Below are 23970 nucleotides of genomic sequence, written 5' to 3'. Positions count from 1 at the left end.
ACAGTTGATTTACAATGTTGTGTTAGTTTCAGGTAGACAGTAAAGTGATTCAGTTATACATATATATATTCCTTTTTAGATTCTTTTCTATTATAGGCTATTATAAGATACTGGGTCTAAGTTCTCTGTGCCATATGGTAAATCTTTGTTGGTTATCGACTCATCAATTCTTAAAATTTAAATTTGTGATTTATTTCTCTAATTCTCACTCTGGATACTCACTTTAATACCTAAACTTTATATTGTGTTGTTTCACAGAAGGCCTCCACAACCCTGTGACTGGAGGGCCCACAAAACCTGGATGCTCCCTTCTTCCTGATAGTCTGGGTGAAGGAAGGTGAAAGATGAGCCCTGGGTCTGGTAAGGCTGGATTCCTGGCTCTTTGCAGTTGAGCTCAATTCCAACTGACAAAGGAAAGATAAGACACAGAGATAATGGAAGGAGAACAGAGGGAGCGGTGGTTGTTGCTGGGTGGACAGAATTATTACGGTGGCTGTTTACGCCATGTTTACTTTTGGCTTTTCAGTAATAAGCATGTACTTCATTTGTAATCATAAAAAGGAATCCCAGAAACAAACTGAAAAAGAAAAAGGACTTGGAACCTTTGGGGGCTGGGGCTCTCCTCACTGCTCATTTGGTTGGGTTTTCACAGAACATGGATTTTAAGTTAGTTCCAACTGACTTTTCAACCACAGGGTGAGGCAGAGCACAAATAATAGGTGGAAACGTGAGTAGAAAGCCCCCCAGGGACTTCCCTCGTGCTTCAGTGGCTAAGACTCGGCACTCCCAATGCAGGGGGCCTGGGTTCGATCCCTGGTCGGGGAACTAGATCCCATGTGCTGCAACTAAAGATCCTGCATACTGCAACTAACAGCCGGCACAGCCAAATAAATAAATACTAACAAGACAAAACAAAAAACCCAAAGTGAAGACAAATTTGAAAAAAAGGAAAAAAAACAACTTGGAAACTACAGCCCTTCCTTTCCTGGTTTTGGTTTTGACTGAGTAAGACAGGGTCAGCTGCAGGTGCCCCAGCTTCTGTCCTGTCTCCGGGAGGCTGGGCCCTGCCCCTTGGCAAGCTGCACCGACTTCCCGTGCGGAGGCCCATTCACCTGGAGGTCTGCACACGTGGCAGCGTGTTTCATGGCGCAGACTCTGGCTGCAGAAGCACTGAGGGTGTAGTAAAGATGCAGATTCCCAGGGCCAGGGCCACACTCTGTCTCTGTGGGGGTGGGGCCAGGACTCCTGCTTTAGCCAGCTCTTTAAGAGAACTCTGGAAAACTAAATGAACTTGGGGGAATAAGAAAGTGTGGAAAGGGAGAAGTTAGCGTTGACAACAGGCATCCCCCCTGAAAACTGAGCCTATGCTTAAAAATCGTTGCTGTTGCTTCAATTTCAAGAAAAGCTATGACAAACCTAGACAGCATATTAAAAAGCAGAGACTTCACTTTGCCAGCAAAGGTCCGTCTAGTCAAAGCTACAGTTTTCCCAGCAGTTATGTACAGATGTGAGAGCTGGACCATAAAGAAGGTTGAATGCCAAAGAACTGATGATTTCAAACTATGGTGCTTCTCTCAGAAGACTCTTGAGAGTCCCTTAGAGAGCAAGGAAATCAAACCAGTCAATCCTAAAGGAAATCAATCCTGAATATTCATTGGAAGGACTGACGCTGAAGCTGAAGCTCCAGTACTTTGGTTACTTGATGTGAAGAGCCAACTCATTGGAAAAGCCCCTGATGCTGGCAAAGATTGAGGGAAGGAGGAGAATGGAATGACAGGATGAGATGGTTGGATGGCATCATCGACTCAATGGACATGAGTTTGAGAAAGCTCCAGGAGATGGGGAAGGACAGGGAAACCTGGCGTGCTGCAGTCCATGAGGTCTCAAAGAGTCTGACATGACTTAGCGACTGAATAACAACAGCGTTAGACCATAAAGTAACTTAGAATATTTCATACAGTCAGAGACTCTAAACTTTCAAACACAGTTCACTGGAAAATCAACAGCTCTCCCAGAAGACAGCACAGCTTAGTGGTGAAGAGCAAGCAGGCTCAAATAACACTTAAGCATGTTCCTCAACCTTTCTCAGCCTCAGCTTCCTCATCTATAACATGCAATGTGAGCAGAATTCACCCCATTGTTGGTTGGGAAGATTAAATAAATGCAATCAGAAGTGTGAAGCAGTCAGCACAGGACTTGGCCCAGGACGCATGCCCAACTAATTTAAGACACACCTACGACTGTTGTTAAAAGTAACTGAACAATAAATTTAAACTTCAAAATAAAAACAAAAAAACTGAGATTCTATGAAAAATACCTACAGCCCTTTAACCAAGGTATTGAGCATTAAGTGGCATAGTATGGATGATTCTGAATTAAGAATTATTAATTAAGACTTATTTAATTAAGACTTATTTGGCATAGTATGGATGATTTTTAAAAATTTAGACATAACCAAGCACGCAGAAGTTGGCAAGTCATCAATCTTGCCCTGCTACTGAAGAAGAGACACAAAAGGGTGCTGTTCTTCACCAGAATTATGAGTAAAGGATACATTTGATGTGACCACTGCTATTCTCAGGGACTCTCTGAGCTCCCTGTGGTCGTCAGTATTTTCATGGCCCCCAGGCTCTGCAGCGCTCAGTGCTGTCTGCTTATCCTTGAGGGGGTGCGGACAGGCAGCGAGTGCGGCCTTGTAGGGTTCAGGGGTGCCCATCAGTGCTCAGAAGGGGAGGAGCCATGAGTACAGGAATCCTAGGAGAGGGCTTCCTTTCACTCTCAGAACACCCTGAGGGGGAGGGGGGAGCCACCCTCGTACTCCATCCTCACCCTCAACATAGCAGTTTCTTAGTCACTGGTGTGTACAATAACCACTCCTGAGATTATGGTAAGGGGATCTGGGATGGGGCCTAGATTCTATGTGAACCCACATTCAATGAGAAGCCCTGGGCCAGCCACCCAGGACGAGAACCATCAACCCCCTGATCATTCCTCCCTGTTATCTCCAGCCCTCATCAATAGCCCAGGCTTCTCTGCTCTGTGTCCTCTTTTATAAACTTCTGGAAGATAACAGCTTGTCAGACTTCTCTAGGATTCTGCGGAATGTTCAGCAAATGACTCGGGTTCAATAAAATTTTTTTGAATACAGTTTTCAAAAAAGTCAACATTTTTCTACTGATCTTGATAGATCGCCCTGGTACATCAGAATGGGAGGTACAAGTTGTGCTTTGGGGGCACATTCCCTAGGGAAATGCAACTCCTATCTCTGGCAGGTTCCCTCCTTCAGCACAAGCAGTTAGCAGCCCCCATGTGAACAGCGTACAGGGCGCCCCCCAACCAACCCGCCCTAGTGTGAACCACCAGAGACCAAGGGGAGCAGGTGAGGGGAGCTGCAGTGCTGGCCAGCTGCCAATTTCAAATCAGGACTGGGTGTCTGGGACTTCTCTGGTGGTCCAGGGGCTAAGATTCCGTGCTCCCAATGCATGGGGCCTGGGGTTTGATCCCTGGTCAGGGAACTAGATCCCACATGCCACAACTAAGAGTTTCCACGTCACAGGTAAGGATCCCAGATCCCACATGGTGCAACTAAAACCCGGCACAGCCAAATAAAAAAAAGAAAAAGACCGGGTGACTAAGGGCAGCTAAGGAGATCTCAGAAACTAAGACACAAACAGAGGGTATACGTATAACCTCAGGAATTATTGCTTGACAGTAAGTTCTCTAATAAAAACTTTACAGTGCTTCCACAGGGGATCCTCTGGTGACTGGGCCTGGTGGGTGGCATGGTGGCCGCTCACAGGTCTGTCCAGGTACTAATCCCAGGAACCTGGACATATGTGGCTTGGTTTGGATAAAGAGTCTTTGCAAATTGTAGTTAAGTTGTTGCTGTTGTTTAGTTACTAGGTCATGTCTGCCTCTCTGCAACCGCATGGACTCTATCTTAGATTATCCTCAATCCAGTGACAGTCATTATAAGAATGATGGTCATTATATCAATCCAGTGATGGTCATTATAAGAGACAGAGGGAACACAGGGACTTCCCTGGTGGTCCAGTGGCTATGACTTTGTGCTCCCAAGGCAGGGAGCCTGGGTTCGATCCCTGGTTAGGGAACTAGATCCCACATGCCGCAACTAAAAAAAAGATTCCAAGTGCCACAACTAAGACCCAGCACAGGCAAATAATTTTTTTTTTTTTTTAAAGAGAGAGAACATAAAGAGAAAAGGAGACGGTTATTGGAGATGGAGGTAGAATGTGGAGGTCCACAGACACAAGTCAAAGAGGGCCTGAAGCTGCCAGAAGCTGCAAGAGCCAGAAGGGCTGTGGGACAACTTGATTTTGGATTTCTGGCCTCCAGAACCGGGACAGAACACATTTCTGTTATTTGAAGCCCTCCAGTACAAATACACTGGGGCTTCCCGTCTCTGTACTGAGTTCTTTCTGTACTTCATTCTTACCACTCACATTGCCACTGAAAACAGACTGACACCGATGAGATAAACAGGCACGTGTGCAACTTTTCTAAATATTTCCTTCTGGTAAAAAGAACAGTACATATGCATTAAGGAGATTTAGAACTACAGACTGTGGTAAAGTGACGCCATTTCCGGATGCCATTAAGTTGGGCCACTGGCTGATTTCAAAACTCTGTCCCTTCTGCGTCTTGCCAACCTGCATGACCCAGCTGGGAGTCACAGCATGTTCAGGGTCTTGTTTTTGTTGGTGCTGTTAAAAATCTTCAGTTGACAAGTTAACATCTCAGCCACGGCATTTCATTGTGCAGAGGTGCTAAAAGCTATTAGGGAAGGGGCCGTGGTGGGGTTTCCGTCTGAACATCCCTGCTTGTGTGCTGGGAAGACCCAGCATCTGAGGGCTGTGTTCTCAACAGCTCCACCACCACCCTCCAGAGAAGCCCCCCTAGCGTGCCTTCTGCTTTTCTCACCATCTTGCTCTTCAACACGCACATCCTCTCCCGTGCTGCTCCGTCTTTCCTGACAAAGCCAGTGTCCTCCCAGATGTCAGGGCTCAACGACCCCCATCATCAGTTCGGAACCCGGGTGCCTCACTCCCCGCCCTTCTCGAGCACCTCCCCGCTTGACCTCCATCTGCGGTCAGTTAGGGTCCTTTGATCCCTGAGTCGTTCTGAGGGGTAGTGGTGCTTGTCCATGACTGGGGGCCAGTGGTCCCCCAGCTTCCGACGTCATCTCCCTTCTTTCATCCACTCTTGGCCCTCTGTGCCCTGCTTCACAAAGCAGCCCGAGTGAAAACAGAAGTTAATGTAGTGAAACATGACTCAAACTGAGTCACTCCCCTGCTCTGCGCCCTCTGACAACCTCCCAGCTCATGCAGGGCAAACTCCAAACCCCTTACCATCAATGCTCTCATGCCCAGCCCTTGGCTGTCCTCCAAACTCAAGTTCTGCCAGCATACACTGGCTCCAGCCGGGAGCCCCTGGAAATTCCACAATGAGGTGACCAGGGAGACCAGCGCTCAGGACGAGGTGATGAGGGCCTGGGTGGGGCAGCAAGGGGAATGGACAGGCTTTCTGCTTCCGCCTGCCCCTGTGAAAGCGCACGCACCTGCACCCACCATCTTTTTCCTTCCCAAGTCACTGCCTCTGCTTCAGCTGTTCAGAGCCTGGCTCCCAGCTCCAATGCTGACCTGCCCAATCTGAGGAGACTTCAGGGTCCACGTAACTGACCCAGTCAACCACCAGCATCAGAATTTCAGGAGTCCCTTTTAAAACCTTCACTCCCATGTGCTCAGCTGTCCGTCACGGGGCTTCAGTCTGAGCTGGCCTCAATCTTTGCATCTGGTCCTCCTTTCAGATCTTAGCTTTGAGCACCCACTGCTCACCCGTGCACTCTTGGATCGAGGTTCCGTGACGCTGCCATCCTCTCCCAGCCAATCGGTAGCTCCCCCAACTCACACCTACCCCGTGGGTCCCACAGCAGCAGAGTCTTTGGGGAGCTCAGATCATGGCCCCTCACAAACGTGTGACTCCACAGGCCTCTCAAAGCTTTGATTGACTACTCAACCCATCTGGAAAGATCTCTCCCTCCTGTTTTCCACAGCACTGTTTTCTCCTGGTTCTCCTCAAGCCTCTCTGACTATTCACCTTTCTGTCCATCTCAGGGGCCACCTTTCGTCTTCCCCTACTCCCGATGTGCTGGTGGGCCCTGTGTATTCAGCCTCGTCCCCCTCCCCGTCCACCTTCTGCCTCAGTGGGTGACTTCATCTGGTCTGATGGTTTTGGCCATCCCCTATGTGCTGGTCCATCTAGTCAAAGTTATGGTTTTTCCAGTAGTCATGCATGGATGTGAGAGCTGGACTATATAAAGAAAGCTGAGTGCCAAAGAAATGATGCTTTTGAACTGTGGTGTTGGAGAAGACTCTTAAGAGTCCCTTGGACTGCAAGGAGATCCAACCAGTCAATCCTAAAGGAAATCAGTCTTGAATACTCATTGGAAGGACTGATGCTGAAGCTGCAACTCTAATACTTTGGCCACCTGATGTGAAGAACTGACTCCTTGGGAAATCCCCTGATGAAGGCAGGAGGAGAAGGGGATGATAGAGGATGAGATGGTTGGATGGCATCATCGACTCGATGGACATGAGTTTGAGCAAGCTCCGGGAGTTGGTGATGGACAGGGAGGCCTGGCATGCTGCAGTCATGGGGTCGACAAAGAGTCGGACATGACTGAGCGACTGAACTGAACTGGACTGTTTGCTGATGACTGACAAACCTGCAGCAGTCTTCCCTTCTCATAGAGAAGGCACAAAAAACCCAAGGATCTAGATGGGTAAATGATTACTCCTAAGGATGGACATTGGAGAAGGAAATGGCAACCCACTCCAGTGTTCTTGCCTGGAGAATCCCAGGGACTGGGGAGCCTGGTGGGCTGCCGTCTATGGGGTCGCACAGAGTCGGACACAACTGAAGTGACTTAGCAGCAGCAGCAAGGATGGGCATGGGGCTTCCCAGGTGGTGCTAGTGGTAAGAACCTGCCTGCCAATGCAGGAGACATAGATTTGATCCCTGGGTTGGGAAGACCCCCTGAAGGAGAGCACAGCAAGAATGCCTGGAGAGTCCCATGGATAGGTGGGCTACAGTCCATAGGGTCACAAAGAGGTGGACACAACTGAAGTGACTTAGCACGCATGCACACACACAAGGACGAGCATACCTTTAGACATTGCGAAGGCTCTAGAGTGTGCCTTTTAGCTATACTCTAACCGCCTTCTGTTTGCCAGTGGGTCTGTTTAGGATAGTAACTAGGGCCACTGTGCCCTTTAGGGCCCCTGGAAGCAAGCCGGCCATGACGGAACTTCTCATAAACCCAGTATCATAACAGATCAAGCCAAATCCTCGTGTGTTACTGTAAACACTTAAGTCCATCAACAGCCCATCTCTCCTTTCTATTATGGGGTCCCCACTTCCTTCACATGGTACTTACTCCCAAGTACTCCGTGGTCAGAAGCTTCTCCCCCGAGAGCTCTCCAAGCTGGGGTTGGATCAGTTCGTCCTTGTCCAGATCAGCTTCCATAGTGTCATGGTCCTCCTGTTTCAAAGGAGACATGAAGTGAGAGCTCTGACCCCGCTGGCAAGTCCCCAGAGGGTGGCTCTCTGAGCGGCCACCAGTCGTGAAATGGGAGGGCCTTGGGTTGGCATCAAGGGTCTCAAGGGCAGAATGCCCTCTGCTCATGACCTCCGTGAAGATGAAAAGGAAAATGCCAACCCACCTCTTTAAGAAGTCTCATGCCTAATGACCACTTCCATGACCACAGGTGGGAACAGATTCAACAAGATGCTACTGAACGGTCTCTCCTAGTTACAGTTCTCAGAATGTTGTCTCAGAACGGTCTCTCCTAGTTACAGTTCTCAGAATGTTCAATGGAAGACCATGTGAACCAGCCAGCCTACAAATAACTAATAAGCCCCTCCATATGCACAGGCCTTACAGGGGATACAAAACTGTATACTGTAGGCTTGTTCTTCTCATGAAGTTTACAGTCTGTAAGTGAAAAGACTCAATAAAAAGATAAGAGTTGTTCTGCTTCCAAGAAGAAGCAGTGGACATCTTTTCCCCTGTTGCTCCCACTAAGCAAAACCAAAAATACTGGACATTATGTACGAAATAAACCTAGGAGACCCTGAAAGGTGGCGAGGAGGAGGCAGACTGGCTGGCTGTTCTGGGACACAAGGAATGAAAGGTGGTGAGTCCCCGGCTTTACTTTTTGCCTTAGAGATTCTAGGCTTGGCGTTGAAGAAGGCAGCAACCCAGAAATGAGAATGGGAAGACAAACGCTTGCCCTCTCTAGCCAAAGAATCAGCAAAGGGGGGTGCCCAGTGTGATGGGACTTTTAGACACTAAGCAGACACTGGAGCAAACACTGTCACCCCTCCTGCCCAACCAACCCCCAAGCACACCAGCAAAGGAGCTGGGACTTCTGCCCTCGCCAGGCTGTGACATCACTGTTGGGGGGGGGGGTGATATCAGAGAAGGACAAGTAGGGAGGGGGAGTTTTGACTCTGCTGGGTGGTAATGAGCCACTCCACACCCCCGCACCAGGGAGAGAAGGGACCTGGTGGAGAGCCTGGACTTCCACCCCCACTTGGCGGTAGTGAGATGTCCTGTCCCCCAACTGGGGATGGGGTCAGAGGAGCCCTGGTGAGACTCCAGATATCCACCACTGCCTTGTCTCTCCACGCTCCTGCGGTGTCGGGGGGCCGTGTGGGGAGCAGTAATGCGCCGTTCCTATGGCAGAAGCCTCGCAGGGATGGAGAACCCCCACCCCCATTCTGCACTAACGAGGAGTCTCCTCCCCGCTCCCCCTCCACTGGGTCTCCACAGAGACCACGGGCAGAATCTGGACTTTTACGCACTTCTAACAGTAATGAAGAGGAGCCTCTGCTCCCCTGCCAGAGCAACATCAGAGGAAGCCAGATAAAACAGAAGATTTACGTAAGACAAAAGTTTCATCACACAGTATCCAAAGTATCGGGGTTTAAAAAATCACTCATACCAGGCATCAGAGTTCTCAAACTGAATTAAGAGAACAACGATAGATGCCAATATCAGGATACAGAGATGTTAGAATTATCTGAAAAAAATTTAAAGGATCCATCATAAAAATGCTTCAGTGAGCAATCACAAACACTTTTGAAACAAATGAAAGAAACAAAGTCTTGGGGTTTCCCTGGTGGTCCAGTGGCCAACACTCCGAGCTCCCGTTGCAGGGCACCTGGGTGTGAACTGGGTCCCACATGCTGCAGCTAAAAAGATCCTGAATGCTGCAATAAAGATCGAAGATCCCATGTGCTGCAACTGAGACTCCAAATAAATAAATAAATAAAAATAAATATTAAAACAACAATTAAAAAAACCCCAGCAAGTCTCAAGAGCATAGAAAAGGAAGAACAAAGTAAACCCAGGGCAAGCAAAACGAAGGCAACAATAGAGAGAAGAGCAGGAATCAATGAAAAGGAAAACAGAAAACAAAAGAGAAAATTGGTGAAACTACAAGCCGGCTCTGAAAAGATGAATATCATTGTCAAACCTCTAGTGAGACTGACAAAGAAAAGAGATGTAAGTTACTGATATCAGGTATGAAATAGAGACCTGCAGACATCAAAAGGGGTGGGAGGGAGGTTCAAGAGAGAAGGGGTATGTATATTTATGGCTGATTCACATTGTTGTATGGCAGAAACCAATACAACATTGTAAAGCAATTACCTTCCAATTAAAAATAAATTTTAAAAAAGGATAATAGGGACTACTATGAGCAACTGTACATAAATTTGAAAATTTAGATAAGAAACACAAATTATTATATTCTCATAACCTGAGTAACCCTATAACTATTAAGAAAATTGAATTCATAATTTTACAATCTCCCCCAAAGAAATCTCCAGGCCCACATAGTTTCACTGGAGAATTCTATCAGACTTTTGAAAAAAAAGTAACATCACTTCATGGCAAATAGACGGGGAAACAATGGAAACAGTGATAGATTTTATTTTTATTTTAAAAAATTTATTTATTTTAATTGGAGGCTAATTACAATATTGTAGTGGTTTTTGCCATGCATTGACATGAATCAGCCATGGGTGTACATGTGTTCCCCATTCTGAACCCCCCTCCCACCTCCCTCCCATCCCATCCCTCAGGGTCATCCCAGTGCACCAGCCCTGAGCACCCTGTCTCATGCATGGAACCTGGGCTGGCAATCTGTTTCACATATGATAATATACATATTTCAGTGCTATTCTCTCAAATCATCCCACCCTTGCCTTCTCCCAGAGAGTCCAAAAGACTGTTCGTTACATCTCTGTTTCTTTTGCTGTCTTGCATATAGGGTCATTGTTACCATCTTTCTAAATTCCATATATATGCATTAGTATACTGTACTGGTGTTTTTCTTTCTGATTTACTTCACTCTGTATAATAGGTTTCAGTTTCATCCACCTCATTAGAACTGATTCAAATGTATTCTTTTTGATGGCTGAGTAATATTCCATTGTGTATATGTACCACAGCTTTCTTATCCATTCGTCTGCAGATGGACATCTAGGTTGCTTCCATGTCCTGGCTATTATAAACAGTGCTGCAATGAACATTGGGGTACACGTGTCTCTTTCAATTCTGGTTTCCTCAGTGTGTATGCCCAGCAGTGGGATTGCTGGGTCACATGGCAGTTCTACTTCCAGTTTTTTAAGGAATCTCCACACTATTTTCCATAGAGGCTGTACTAGTTTGTATTCCCACCAACAGTATAAGAGGGTTCCCTTTTCTCTGCACCATCTCCAGCATCTATTGTTGGTAGACTTTTGGATGCAGCCATTCTGACTGGCGTGAGATGGTACCTCATTGTGGTTTTGATTTGGATTTCTCTGATAATGATTGATGTTGAGCATCTTTTCATGTGTTTGTTAGCCATCTGTATGTCTTCTTTGGAGAAATGTTTGTTTAGTTCTTTGGCCCATTTTTTGATTGGGTCATTTACTTTTCTGGAATTGAGCTGCAGGAGCTGCTTGTATATTTTAGAGACTAATTCTTTGTCAGTTGTTTCATTTGCTATTATTTTCTCCTATTCTGAAGGCTGTCTTTTCACCTTGCTTACAGTTTCCTTCATTGTGCAAAAGCTTTTAAGTTTAATTAGGTCCCATTTGTTTATTTTTGCTTTTATTTCCATTACTCTGGGAGGTGGGTCATAGAAGATCCTGCTGTGATTTATGTCAGAGAGTGTTTTGCCTATGTTTTCCTCTAGGAGTTTTATAGTTTCTAAAAATATGGAACACTTCACGAATTTGCATGTCATCCTTGTGCAGGGGCCATGCTAATCTTCTCTGTATCGTTCCAATTTTAGTATATGTGCTGCTGAAGTGAGCATGACAGATTTTATTTTCTTGGGCTCCAAAATCACTGCAGGTGGTGACTGCAGCCATGAAATTAAAAGATGCTTGCTCCTTGGAAGAAAAGCTATGACCAACCTGGACAGCATATTAAAAAGCAGAGACATTACTTTGCCAACAAGGGTCCATCTAGTCAAAGCTATGATTTTTCCAGTAGTCATGTATGAATGTGAGAGTTGGACTATAAAGAAAGCTGAGCGCCAAAGAATTGATGCTTTTGAACTGCGGTGTTGGAGAAGACTCTTGAGAGTCTCTTGCACTGCAAGGCGATCAAACCAGTCAATCCTAAAGAAAATCAGTCCCGAATATTCATTGGAAGGACTGATACTAAAGCTGAAACTCCAATACTTTGGCCACCTAATGCAAATAACTGACTCCTTGGAAAAGACCCTGATACTGGGAAAGATTGAGGGCAGGAGGAGAAGGGGACAACAGGATGAGATGGTTGGATGGCATCACTGACTGGATGGACATGAGTTTGAGCAAGCTCTGGGAGTTGGTGATAGACAGGGAAGCCTGGCGTGCTACAGTCCATAGCGTCGCAAAGAGTCAGACAGGACTGAGCGATTGAACTGAACAGAACATCAATTTTATACAATGTTCTCCAGAAAACAGAAGAGGAAGAAATATTTCCTAATTCATTTTATGCATTACCCTGGTACCAAAACTAGACAATGATAATATCTTCATAAAAAGAAGTGTGTGGATGTATACTCAGTCATGTCCAACTCTTTGTGATTCTGTGGACCGTAGTCTGCCAGGCTCCTCTCTGTCCATGGGATTTTCCAGGCAAGGACACTTGAGTGGGTTGCCATTTCCTTCTCCATGGGATCTTCCCAACCCAGGGATCGAATCTGCAACCCCTGTGCCTCCTGCATTGGTAGGCAGATTCTTTACCACTTGAGCCACCTGGGAAGAAATACTTGGGTATAAATCTAACCAAATATGTATAGGACTTGTATGCTGAGAACTACAAAACACTAATGAAAGAAATCAAAAAGGTTTAAATAAATGGAAAGACAAATCTTGTTCATGAATTAGAAACCCAACATAGAACTTCCCTGGTGGTCCAGTGATTAAGAATCCACCTTGCAATGAAGGGGATGCAGGTTTGATCCCTGGTTTGGGAACTAAGATCCTACATGCAGAGGAGCAACTAAGCCCATGCCTGGCAACTACAGAGCCCAAGCACTCTGGGACCTGCATGCCACAGCTAGAGGTTCGTATGCCTGATGCAACAAAGATCCCATTTGCTGCAGCTAAGAACTAACACAGCCAAATAAATAAATACATATTGAAAAAAGAAACCCAACATAGTTAAAATGTCAGTTCTCCCCAAGTTGATATATAAGTTCCATGTAGTTTCTATAAAAATTCCAGCAGGATTTTTCTGTAGATGGACCCAAGACTATGCTAAGATTTATATGGAAGGACAAAGGAAGTCGAATAGCTAAGATAATTTTGAAAAAGAAGAATAAGGGAGAGGAATCAGTTTACTAGATTTCAGGACATTATTGTTGACAAAGATCACTGCCTGTTATTTCAGTAAATGAAGGATGTGTGTGTACCTAGTTACTAAGCTCGATTCAACTCCTGTGAGCCCATGGACTGTAGCCCACCAGGCTCCTTTGTCCATGCGATTTCCCAGGCAAGAGTACTGGAGTGGGTTGCCATTTCCTTCTCCAGGGGATCTTCTTGGCCCAGGGATTGAATCCATGGCTCCAGCCACATCCCCTGCATTGCAGGTGGATTCTTGACCACTGAGTCACTGGGGAAGCCATCAGTACTCACAGAGCTATCAGCCAGTGAAGCTGGTTCTACACAGTTAAGATGACTATCACAGGAGTAATTTCAACAAGTCCAGACACTTGCATCTTCCCAGACACAGAAAAGCACTAAAATCATTAACTTGAGATGTCTAGTAAAATTCCTATTATAGCTGGCTCCTCCCTTATCTCTTTGGAACAATTCTTCAGAGCTGTCTGAGAGGCTGTCTCTCAGGCTATAGTCCTCAGGAAGGTCCCAAATAAAACATAACTCTTAACGTTTAGGCTGTGCATTTTTTTTCCAGTTGACATTATGCATGTACTAGAATTACGATTGATAATCTTGATACTGGCAGAGAGAGGGACATACAGATCAACTGGACAGAATAGAGAACTTCAAAACAGACCTACACAAATATGTCCAACTGATTTTTGACAAAGATGCAAAAGTAACTCAACAGAGGAAGGACAGTCTTTTCAATAAGGAGTGCTGGAGCAACTGGATATGCACAGGGAAAAAAATGAACCTTACACTAATTCTCACACCTTATATATAAAAAGATAACTCCAAATGGACTATGGACTTACATGCAAAACTATCAAATCATCAGAAAAAAAAACAGGAGAAAATCTTTAGGATCTATGGCAAAGCAAAGGGTTCTTATACTTGAAGTACAAAAGGAAAATTTGATAAGTGGGAGTTTTATTGAAATTTTAAAAGCTTTTGTTCTCTGAAAGACCCTGTTGAGAGGACAAAAAGAAAAGCTATAGACAGGGAGAAAATATTTGGAAACCATGTATCTGAAAAAGGACTAGTATCTAAATATATAAAATATATAAAGAACTCTCAAAACTCAACAGTAAGTCCCCCAAACAGTCCAATTAGAAAATGGGCAAATATATGAAGAGACATTTCACTAAAGAGGACATGTGGATGACAAATAAGCACAAGAAAATGCTCAACATCATTCACCATTAGGAAAACGTAAATTAAAACCACAATAAGTCACTCCATACTTATCAGAATGGCTAAGTTAAAAAAGAGTAACAACATCAAAAGCTGGTGAGGATGCAGAGAAAGTAGATCTCTTCCTAGCGGGAACACAAAACTGGTACAGCCACTCTGGTACACAGTTTGGCAGTTTCTTAAAAACCTAAACATGAGACTACATACAACCCACAAGTATGTTCTTAGGCATTTATCCTAGAGAAACAGAAACTTACTGTCACACAAAAATCTGCATATGAATGTCCACAGCAGCTTTATCTGTAGAAACCAAAACCTGGGAACAACAGACGTTCTGCCATAGGAGAAGAGTAAACAAACTGTGGTCCAGCCACACCATGAGCTATTGACCACATGCGCACCTGGATGAAGCTCCAGTGAAATACGCTGTATGAAAAAAGCCAGTCCTTAGTGGTTACACACTATATGACTCCATTTACATAACATTCTCGAAACGACAAAACTCTGAAAATGGAGAACAGATTAGTGGCTGCCAGAGTTTAAGGAGTAAATTGGGTGTGACTGTAAAAGGGATCCGTTGGTTACAGAAATCTTCTGGCTCTTGAACGCATCCATGTTAATACCCTGGCAGATGTTATACTGTAGTTTTGTATAATGTTAGCAGTGGATGGTGGAGAAGGCAATGGCTACCCACTCCAGCACACCAGGCCTCCCTGTCCTCAAACTCACGTCCATTGAGTCCGTGATGCCATCCAACCATCTTATCCTCTGTCTTCCCCTTCTCCTCCTGCCTTCAATCTTGTCTGGAAAATCCCATGGGCAGAGGAGCCTGGTGGGCTGCAGTCCATGGGGTCGCTAAGGGTCGGGCACGACTGAGCGACTTCACTTTCACTCTTCACTTTCATGCATTGGAGAAGGACATGGCAACCCACTCCAGTGTTCTTGCCTGGAGAATCCCAGGGAGAGAGCCTGGTGCACTGCCATCTATGGGGTTGCACAGAGTCGGACATGACTGAAGCGACTTAGCAGTAGCAGCAGTAGCAGCAGCAGTGGATGGAACTGGGTAAAAGGTATACAAGATTTTTCTCTATTATTATGTGAATCTACAATGATCTAAAAAAAAAAAGTTTTCAAATATACAAAAAGAGAGGAGTTAAAAACCAAATAATAGTATATATGATAATAATAGTAAATAATAATAGTATATATATGATGGTGTTGGAGCAGACTCTTGAGAGTCCCTTGGACTGCAAAGAGATCAAACCAGTCCATCCTAAAGGAAATCAGTCCTTGGAAGGACTGATGTTGAAGCTGAAACTCCAATACTTTGGCTACCTTATGTGAAGAACTAACTCATTTGAAAAGACCTTGATGCTGGGAAAGATTGAAGGCAGGAGGAGAAGGGGAAGACAGAGGATGAGACGGTTGGATGGCATCACGGACTCAATGGACGTGAGTTTGAGGACAGGGAGGCCTGGCGTGCTGCAGTCCATGGGGTCGCAAAGAGTTGAACACGACTGAGCGACTGAAATGAACTGAACTGAACTGAGTATATATGAACTGTCTCCAGCCTGTGTCTAATCAAACGCCAGCTGGCACTGGGGAAGCTGTGGTACTCTCCCCGATTCTCTGCCAGCACTTCGGAGACTACACTGTCCTCTATAGGTTAAATTATGAAGATCCATACAAGACAGACCAGGGACTTCCCAGTCATTAAGTCCAGTCGTTAAGACTTCACGCTCCCAGTGCAGGGGGCACAAGTTCGATTCCTGCTCAGGGAACTAGAGCCCATGTGCTGCAAGTAAGCCCCGCGGCAGTCGAATAAATACGTGAATTAAAATAAGTTATAAACAGATAGATAACACAAAACTGACTATCCCGTCACCTGACTGAGGTAGGATCCGAGGAAAGGATGTGTCTGTGTGAGGGGAGCTGGCCTGCTGTGAAGTGAGGCCAGAGGAAGGAAGAGGCTCTTCAGGAGCAGCAGGCCCAGGGCCCGGCAGTCTCAGGGCAGAGGGCTGCCCCAGGCCGGCATGCCTGGGTGACAAGGGTCCCTGACATCCTCAAGCCAGGCCTTCTCCTGAATCTTCACCCACTCAACCACGTGGAATTTGCTTCCTCTAAAACTTGCCAACAGGAAGAGGAATCTCTGCTCTGCAAACCTAAGTACCTGTCCTTATTTCCAAGCTGATTCCTAGCCATTTTGGTGAATGTGATTTATCTGAGTCAGTTTCCAAAGGATACCAAAGCCCCCAGTTCCCGTGAGGACTGCCTTTGCGGGGTTAGGGCAGGGAGGCTGTTCCAGGGTGCATCCCTGTCTCCACAGGTCTCTTCACCACACGGTCAGTCAGTGCCACCTGCCACCACTAGACCCTGTCACCCTGGGGTGGGGTGGGGGGCAAGGGGGAGGCTGTTTTAGGAAAAGGGGATTCGACTTATCCTAGGTGGCCCCCAGAGCAGACCAGAACCAGCAGACTCAGGAAGGTTCCAGTCCACCCTGGAGCGTGTCCTCGCCCTCCACGCTGTCTTACTCGCCGCGGGGGCTGCTGAGGAAACGCTACCCACTCCAGCTTACATGCGAGCATGGAGGAAGCCGCTGTGCACTTCCACAGCACTCCACCTCAGCTTTCACAAGGACTCCGTGGGGCTTCCTTTCATGACACCTGCTTTGTGTGATGTGGAACCTGAGCTGGAGAGGCGTGACAAGCCCACAGGGAGAGCCTGGCCTGGAGGGGTAGGTCTGGACTCTAAGCTCAGGGTAGCCCCTTTCACCCAGAACTTTCTGACTCAAGACCTGGGGCCCTGCAGAGAAGCCTGTTTCCAGGGAGGCGCAGGCTGGACCTCAGTGCCTGGTGGAGATTGAGCACAATGGGGCAGAGAGAGGGGAGAGGAGGGCCAAGGGCTGGATCCGCACCCCCACCCCCCCATTCCTCTCCCGATCCCCCCACCCCACCCCGCCCCACCTCGTCCTCTCTCTTTCCATCCATCCTGTCTCATCGTGGATGGAGAACCCATTCTTGACTGAACTGGAACACCAGGTTCATGGTCATTCAGCCCCTTGTCCTGATCATTCTCCACGCAAGGGCTACTGCCTTCTTTTGCTGTTCACCTGAGTTGGCAGCGCTGCCAAGTGTGGTGTACCCGCCATCCTGAAATTTCACTCGGGGTTCCTTAAAGGTAATGCTATGTGAGGCCCTACCCGAGGTCAGGTCTGGGACAGCCAGGTAAGGTTTTACTGCTGCCTGGGCTACGAGTTTAGCTTTACTTAAAACACCAGCATCTTGGTGATCAAATAGTGTGTACATTATATGACTATTTTAGGAAAATGACTGCTCTTTGTGGATGAAGCACTGGGCTCTGTGGTCAGAGTGAGTGGCTAAGGGTGCTGGGCGGTGGAGTAGGATTTCATTTCTTTTCTAGGGAACGAAGCCGTGGAGGCACCAGCTGGCAATAGGCATGTGAATCACAGTTTCACAGAAGTATTGGTGATACACCACTTGCCTGCCAGGATGAAATAGGAGACCTTAAGAAACAAAACAAACGTCCACATTCCATTTCAATGAAAAATAAAAGGTCAATGGCTAAGCTTAATCAACGCTAGCAAAAGTATTTCTCTACTCTGGACAACAAGTACATATGTAAGACACTCACTTGCAAATACACAAACTGACAAACATATTCTCAATCATAAGTTAAAGCCTGACTTACTAACTTCTTGTTGATGTTTGACAGAAAACAGTAAAATTCTGGAAAGCGATTATTCTTCTTAAAAAAACAAAGTAATTAAAAAACAAATTAGAGATTCACTGAGATATTCAATTTTTAAAAAAAAAAAGCAAATTGATGCTTTTTTTAAAAAAATTGAAAGTACTTCATAGTTAAATTCGTTGATAACTGATACACTTTGGAAAACACAGGACAGTTTCTATATTGGCTCCCTAATATATATGACTCTGTAGTAGAAGTTGACATAAGTCAGAGTGTCATATGCAAGTGTGGGGCCCGAGAAAGAACCAGGGCACCTCAGCCAGCCTGCTTCCACCTGGAGACTTTACTTCTTCTGCCACAGTTTTTCTTTTGCCAACATACAGGCAAATACACTGGGTGCTTTCAAGAATATCATGTTAGTATAAGATGCAGAAATGTAAGAAAATGGATGTGAAAGTCATTATTAAATGGATAGTTCCTGGTTAAGAGAGTTAGTAGTAAGGCTCTGATTAGACCTGATTCGTATCAGTGCCTGAGCTTCTCCCTCCAGCAAAGGAGATCATTTAAAATCCTGCCCCTTTAAAATCAGGACTTACTGACTAAGGAAATTTCTTAAGTTTTCCATATACTGTATACACATAAACAAGTCACTGTCATGGATTTTCTAAGAAACACTGATATCAGCAAAAAGGAAACAGAGGCATCGTCAAGACTCCTGAAACGTAAAGAACAGAAGGAAAAGGAGCTGTACTGGAGGAGCTGGAAGGTGCTATTAAACAGAGTTGTTGCTGTTGAGTTGCTGAGTCCATTCTCAGCAACCCCAGGGACTGCAGCCTGCCAGGCTTCTCAGTGATAGTATTTCCCAGGCAAGAATATGGGAGTGGGTTGCCATTTCCTTCTCCAGGGGATCTTCCCGATCCAGGGATCGAACCCTCATCGCCTGCATTGGCAGGCAGATTCTTTACCACTGAGCCATCAGGGAAGCCTTTAACTTCCATACTATTGAGGCAAGAGCTTAATTCAACACTAGTCTGTTTCCAGCAACACTTGGGAAACCAGATGCAGAGGGAGGTTCGGGAAGGCAGAGGAAATCATGAGATGTGGTGGGAAACGTAAAGAGAGAGCCCATAAAGCTGACACCTGCTGAAAGCAGGGCACTGGGCTCACCTGTGCTGTTGGGGCCGAGTGGGTGGAAACCACTGAGGATGTGTCAGAAGTTTCTGAAATGGGCACACCTAGGAGACACTCAGGGATGACCTTACAGCTTCAGCCTTCTCTCTGGGACAGGAGAGACTACTTTCTACCAGTTTTCCCCGATTTAAGTGGGTTTCACTTGCGTAGAAACAGTACCAGCCACACTGCTGGCTTCCCTGGGCTGCTTGTGAATTCCAAACGACGCATATTTTGCAATCTACTCTGTGAAGTAAGGAGGTGATGGATAAGGAGCGCTTGGAGAATAAATGCCTCATTAGGGTGGGTTTTAAATACCACTGTCGGGACGAATTTTACTAAAATTACTGGTCTTTATGTGCTTGGGCAGAATGCATCAGATTACTAAAGGGAGAGCCCAAGGATAACTGATCACGTCAACAAATTAAGAATGCCTCAATAAAAAAGGCACTTGAGCTGAGAAGAATTTAGATGCTCTAATACGAAGCTTCCCCATAGTGGCTCGGTGATCTTATGACACTACAAGATTCTTAACTGAAGGCTTTAGATACATAATACTCCAGACAAACCAGATTCTAAGCAGTTGGCCTGAAAGCAAAACTAAGGTTGACCACTAAATGCATTTGAAAACTCAGATTCTTGCAGATACAATGCAGAGCACAGAATGTATTCAAGTCGTTTTACATATGACAAGCGAAAGTATCGAGTGTGTTTTCCACTTGAAATAATTATAGGACTTCTAGCAGCAGTTTAAACTTGAGATACCTTCTCAGACCCTGAATTGGAAATCTTGCTCTTTGTAAAAATAAGGAAAAAACACTCCACATGGGAGAGAAAGGGTGGACCAAGGTGACCAAGTAGGCAGTGTAACCAACCTATTTCCCCTAGCATAATGGATTTTTTTTTCCAATTTTGCAGCTTTCTTTTACGTGCGTTCCAGGACTGCGGATGCAAGCAGGTTCTGAGCCCTGGAGGACTCGTTTTGAGGCTAAGCTGTTCTAAACAGCAACTTCCCATCCACAAAACGACATTCCTGGGGGGCAACGACAGCTGGTTTGACAACCAGCCCAGTTCATTAACTAACCACATCATAGAAACCAGATAATCCGTAACGCCCTTCACTTCCTTGGTTCTTCTAATCCAAGGCTTTAGCTGCCCAATTTGCTTGCTTAAACCTCCCTGAAGTCTATGTGAGAATGACAGGACAGGTGGAAATGACAGTAGTGTTGCTCTGAGAGAAAGTGAGAAAGAAAAACGAAAGTGTTAGCTGGGCAGTCGAGTCTGACTCTGCGATCCCACGGACTGCCGCCCACCGGGCTCCACTGTCCATGGGATTCTCCAGGCAAGAATACTGGAGTGGCGTTGCCATTTCCTTCTCCAGGAGAATCTGGAGAATCCCCAACCCAGGGATCAAAGCCGCATCTTCTGTGTCTCCTGCACTGCAGATGGATACTTTACCACTGAGCCGCAGGAGAAGCCCTGAGAGAGGCCGAGCTTACAAAAATATGTCACACAGAGAATCAGAGGAGACTGGGAGGCTCAGCAACTCTGGAAGTGAAAGACAGTAGAAAGACTTGGTGGGACAGAGGGAGGGGGCCACCATCACAGCAGTGTCTAGGCACCGTGCTGAAGGCAGACAAGAGGACTCAGGTGACTGAGTTCCTTCTTCGATTTTAAAAATTTATTTTTAAATTTTTGGCTGTGCTGGGGCTTCGTTGCTTTGCAAGGGCCTTCTCTAGTTGCAGAGAGCGGGGGTACTCTTTCTCTAGTTGCAGAGAGCGGGGGTTGTGGTGCATGGACTTCTCATTGTGGTTGCTTCTCTCGTAGCGGAGCACAGGCTCCAGCCACTCGGGCTCCAGGGGTTGTGGCACCCAGGCTCCGTAGTTGCTGACTCTGGGCTCTAGAGCGCAGGCTCCGTAGTTGTGGCGCACAGGCTTAGTTGCTCCTGTGAGGCATGTAGAATCTTCCCAGACCAGAGATCGAACTGCACTGGCAGGCGGTTTCGTATCCACTGCACCACGAGGGAAGTCCTGAGTTCCTTCTAAACAGGAGTCGCTGAGTGTGCTCAAGAGATGCGGGGGTGGACCTGGCACTGGGGGAATCAAAACACCCCAAGTCTGGGTGTGTCCCTCCTCAATCCTGAGTGACTAGGGAGGGGCTAGCTAATAAGCAGAAACCACCATCCCAGATATGGAAACGTATCTGACACAATAAGGTACACCAGCAAGCAAAGTCACAGGGAAAAACTTATTCTATAAACCATGTCAAGTTCTGAGATAATGTTTAGATGAACTTCAAAGTCCTCAAAGAACTAGACGAAGGAGATTTGATAAGTAAGGATTTGTCATTATTTCTCAAGCGCCCTAGGTAGGGAGGATGTGTTTGTGGGGGGGTTGATTAGGAATCTGAATTTGGTATTTGAGGAAAAACAGGGAAATTTAGGAAGAGTTAAGAAAATTTTTCACAGGCTGGGTGTTATGAGAAGTTTGCTGTGGGAATAGCCTCTCTCTCCCTTCTTTCACCCATTGAGGGTATCCAACCCCCTCTTCCCCACTCTCCACCTCCAGCTCCATCCTGGCCACCCACCGACAGGCTCCAGCTCTGGCCAGGCACCACACCAGGGACTTCCACTCTAGCAGACGATACTGAAATGTCAAAATTGACTAATAAGCTCTGAGTCTGTGGCAGTAGTTCACAGGGATCATTTCATTCGATCCTCCCAACCACCTGATGAAATGGATATTTATAGCTGTACTTTACAGGTGAGAAGAACACAATGGCACCCCACTCCAGTACTCTTGCCTGGAAAATCCCATGGATGGAGGAGCCTGGTGGGCTGTAGTCCATGGGGTCGCTAAGAGTCGGACATGACTGAACGACTTCACTTTCACTTTTCACTTTCATGCATTGGAGAAGGAAATGGCAACCCACTCCAGTGTTCTTGCCTGGAGAATCCCAGGGACAGGGGAGCCTGGTGGGCTGCCGTCTATGGGGTCGCACAGAGTTGGACACGACTGAAGCAACTGAGCAGCAGCAGCAACAGGTGAGAACACCGAGGTCTGGGGTGCTGAACCGTGTGCCCTCGGCCACAAGGCTGGTGAGAGGAGGGGCTGGGCTCAAACCCTGGCAGGCTGATTACGGAACCACTGTCTCTGTATTGAGATTCAAATACTTGCTGTTTTCCCATTAAGCAAGTATTTATCATTTCCAGAGTCTGTTGAGGCTACAGAGACGCTTCTGTGCTTGGCTCCTCTTACCTTGGACTTGAAATGAGGACACGGGCAGCACATACGATCAAATGCACCCATGAAAGGAGACAAGAACGTGATTCAAGACCCCAGCGGCTGTAACAGTGAGATAGTAGATCAAGAGTGTCCTAGCCTTGGCTTTAACATGTCCCCTTGCCCACCCCCCAACCCCCAGCTTTTCTGGATTATACTTATTCCGCATAGCTCCAGAAGGAGCAAGTGGATATTATGTAGACACAAAGGAAGAAATGGAAACTATCAATTTTTGTGTGTCCATTGTGTGCCACAGACTAATTCACTGATCTCACAACAATTCAGCAGTAATTATCTTTATCTTTATAGATGAAGAAACAAAGCTAGTAATGAGAAAGAAAATATAAACTTCGACTGGGGTCTCAATGGAGTGGACCTTTGAATACCACCATTAGCAACTTAATTTTCTTAGGTGATACGGGGCATGGGAATATATTTAAGAAGGAATCAAGTGAAAGCAAAAATGGGTTCAGCCACCTTCGAGAGCAACGTGGCAGCATCTATTGGTAATAAAGACAAGACCCTTGTGCAGGGGTTAAGAGGATGAACTAGGGTGGCACATCTTGGTATGAACAAACCTCTAACATGTAATGTTGAATGAAAAAAAAGCAAGTTGGTAAATGATTCATAGAGCATTATGCCATTTATGTAAAATTGAAAACCACAAAGCAATAGTGTACACAGTTAAGGGAGACACAGAATTATAGAAGCACAGAATTACCGTGGAATGTTACACACCAGGTTCCGAAGGTGGTTAATTCTGGGGAAGGTGGGAGAGGAGAGCAGGGAAGAGATGGAGCCACAGCAGTCAGGTTAGTTTCTGGACTTTCTGGAAAGTTGAAAATGCTCCAAAATTTAAGAATGAAGTGATCATGGCCCTGCGTGATCCAGGCCCTGCTCTGGGAAGATGGTCTGGTGGCCACATGCAGGACAGGCTAGGAAGGGAGGAGACTGAGGCTTAAGTCAGGATGTGGAGCAGAAAAAGGAAATGAAGGGGGAGATGAAAGTGACTTTTAGAACCATGAGCCATAGCGTCTGGAGGATGATGGCAAAGTACGAGGGAGAAGGAAACACCACAGATTCCGGAGCCACTGAAAGAGTACAGGTGCCTGGACAAGTGGGCAGTTTAAGAATTTCAGTTTTTGTGAATGTCCACATTTGATTTTTGGGCTTTGCTGGTGGCTCAGATGGTAAAGAATCTTCCTGCAATGCAGGAGACCCAGGTTTGATCTCTAGATCAGGAAGATCCCTGGAGAAAAGAATGGCAACCCACTCTAGTATTCTTGCCTGGAGAATTCCATGGACAGAGGAGCCTGGTGGGCTACAGTCCACGGGGTCCACAAAGAGTCAGACATGACTGAGTGACTAATACTTAATACACGTGATTTAGAGCCACTTATTGACCATACATCACACATGTTAGACACTAGACAGTTGACTCATTTAGAGAAAGTGAGTCTTAGTACACGGTAGAGTCTGGACCTCAATGAGGGTCCCTGATTCTAAGATGAATGATGTTAGATGCCTCTTCAGGCAAGAAATTCACAAGGTCCACAGGCTACCTGGTCCCAGTGCCTCAAAGCTCAGTTCAAAGACACAGATGCCAAGCCCTGTTAATGACTTATTGTATTCAGTTGGCAACTGCAGTTCTCATTGTGATGCA

General features: G+C 46.1%; 1 protein-coding gene and 1 non-coding gene across 2 annotated transcripts in view; both read right to left on the bottom strand.

The window, feature by feature from the left end:
* Positions 1-23970, bottom strand: part of ARMC9 (armadillo repeat containing 9) — a 179343-nt gene that overhangs the window by 30090 nt on the left and 125283 nt on the right. Inside the window, exon 19 of the mRNA XM_052664338.1 lies at positions 7457-7561. Within this exon, the coding sequence (XP_052520298.1) occupies positions 7457-7561 (105 nt within the window). The remainder of the gene's footprint in view (positions 1-7456; positions 7562-23970) is intronic.
* Positions 11287-11393, bottom strand: LOC128044111 (U6 spliceosomal RNA). Its single transcript, XR_008199080.1, has one exon. It is a non-coding gene; the product is annotated as a U6 spliceosomal RNA (small nuclear RNA).

This window comes from Budorcas taxicolor, chromosome 2 (genome assembly GCF_023091745.1).
Source record: "Budorcas taxicolor isolate Tak-1 chromosome 2, Takin1.1, whole genome shotgun sequence".
NCBI classification, from domain to species: Eukaryota; Metazoa; Chordata; class Mammalia; order Artiodactyla; family Bovidae; genus Budorcas; species Budorcas taxicolor.
The sequence above is the reverse complement of the archived record's forward strand: the minus strand, read 5'-3'. Positions and strand labels throughout refer to the sequence as shown.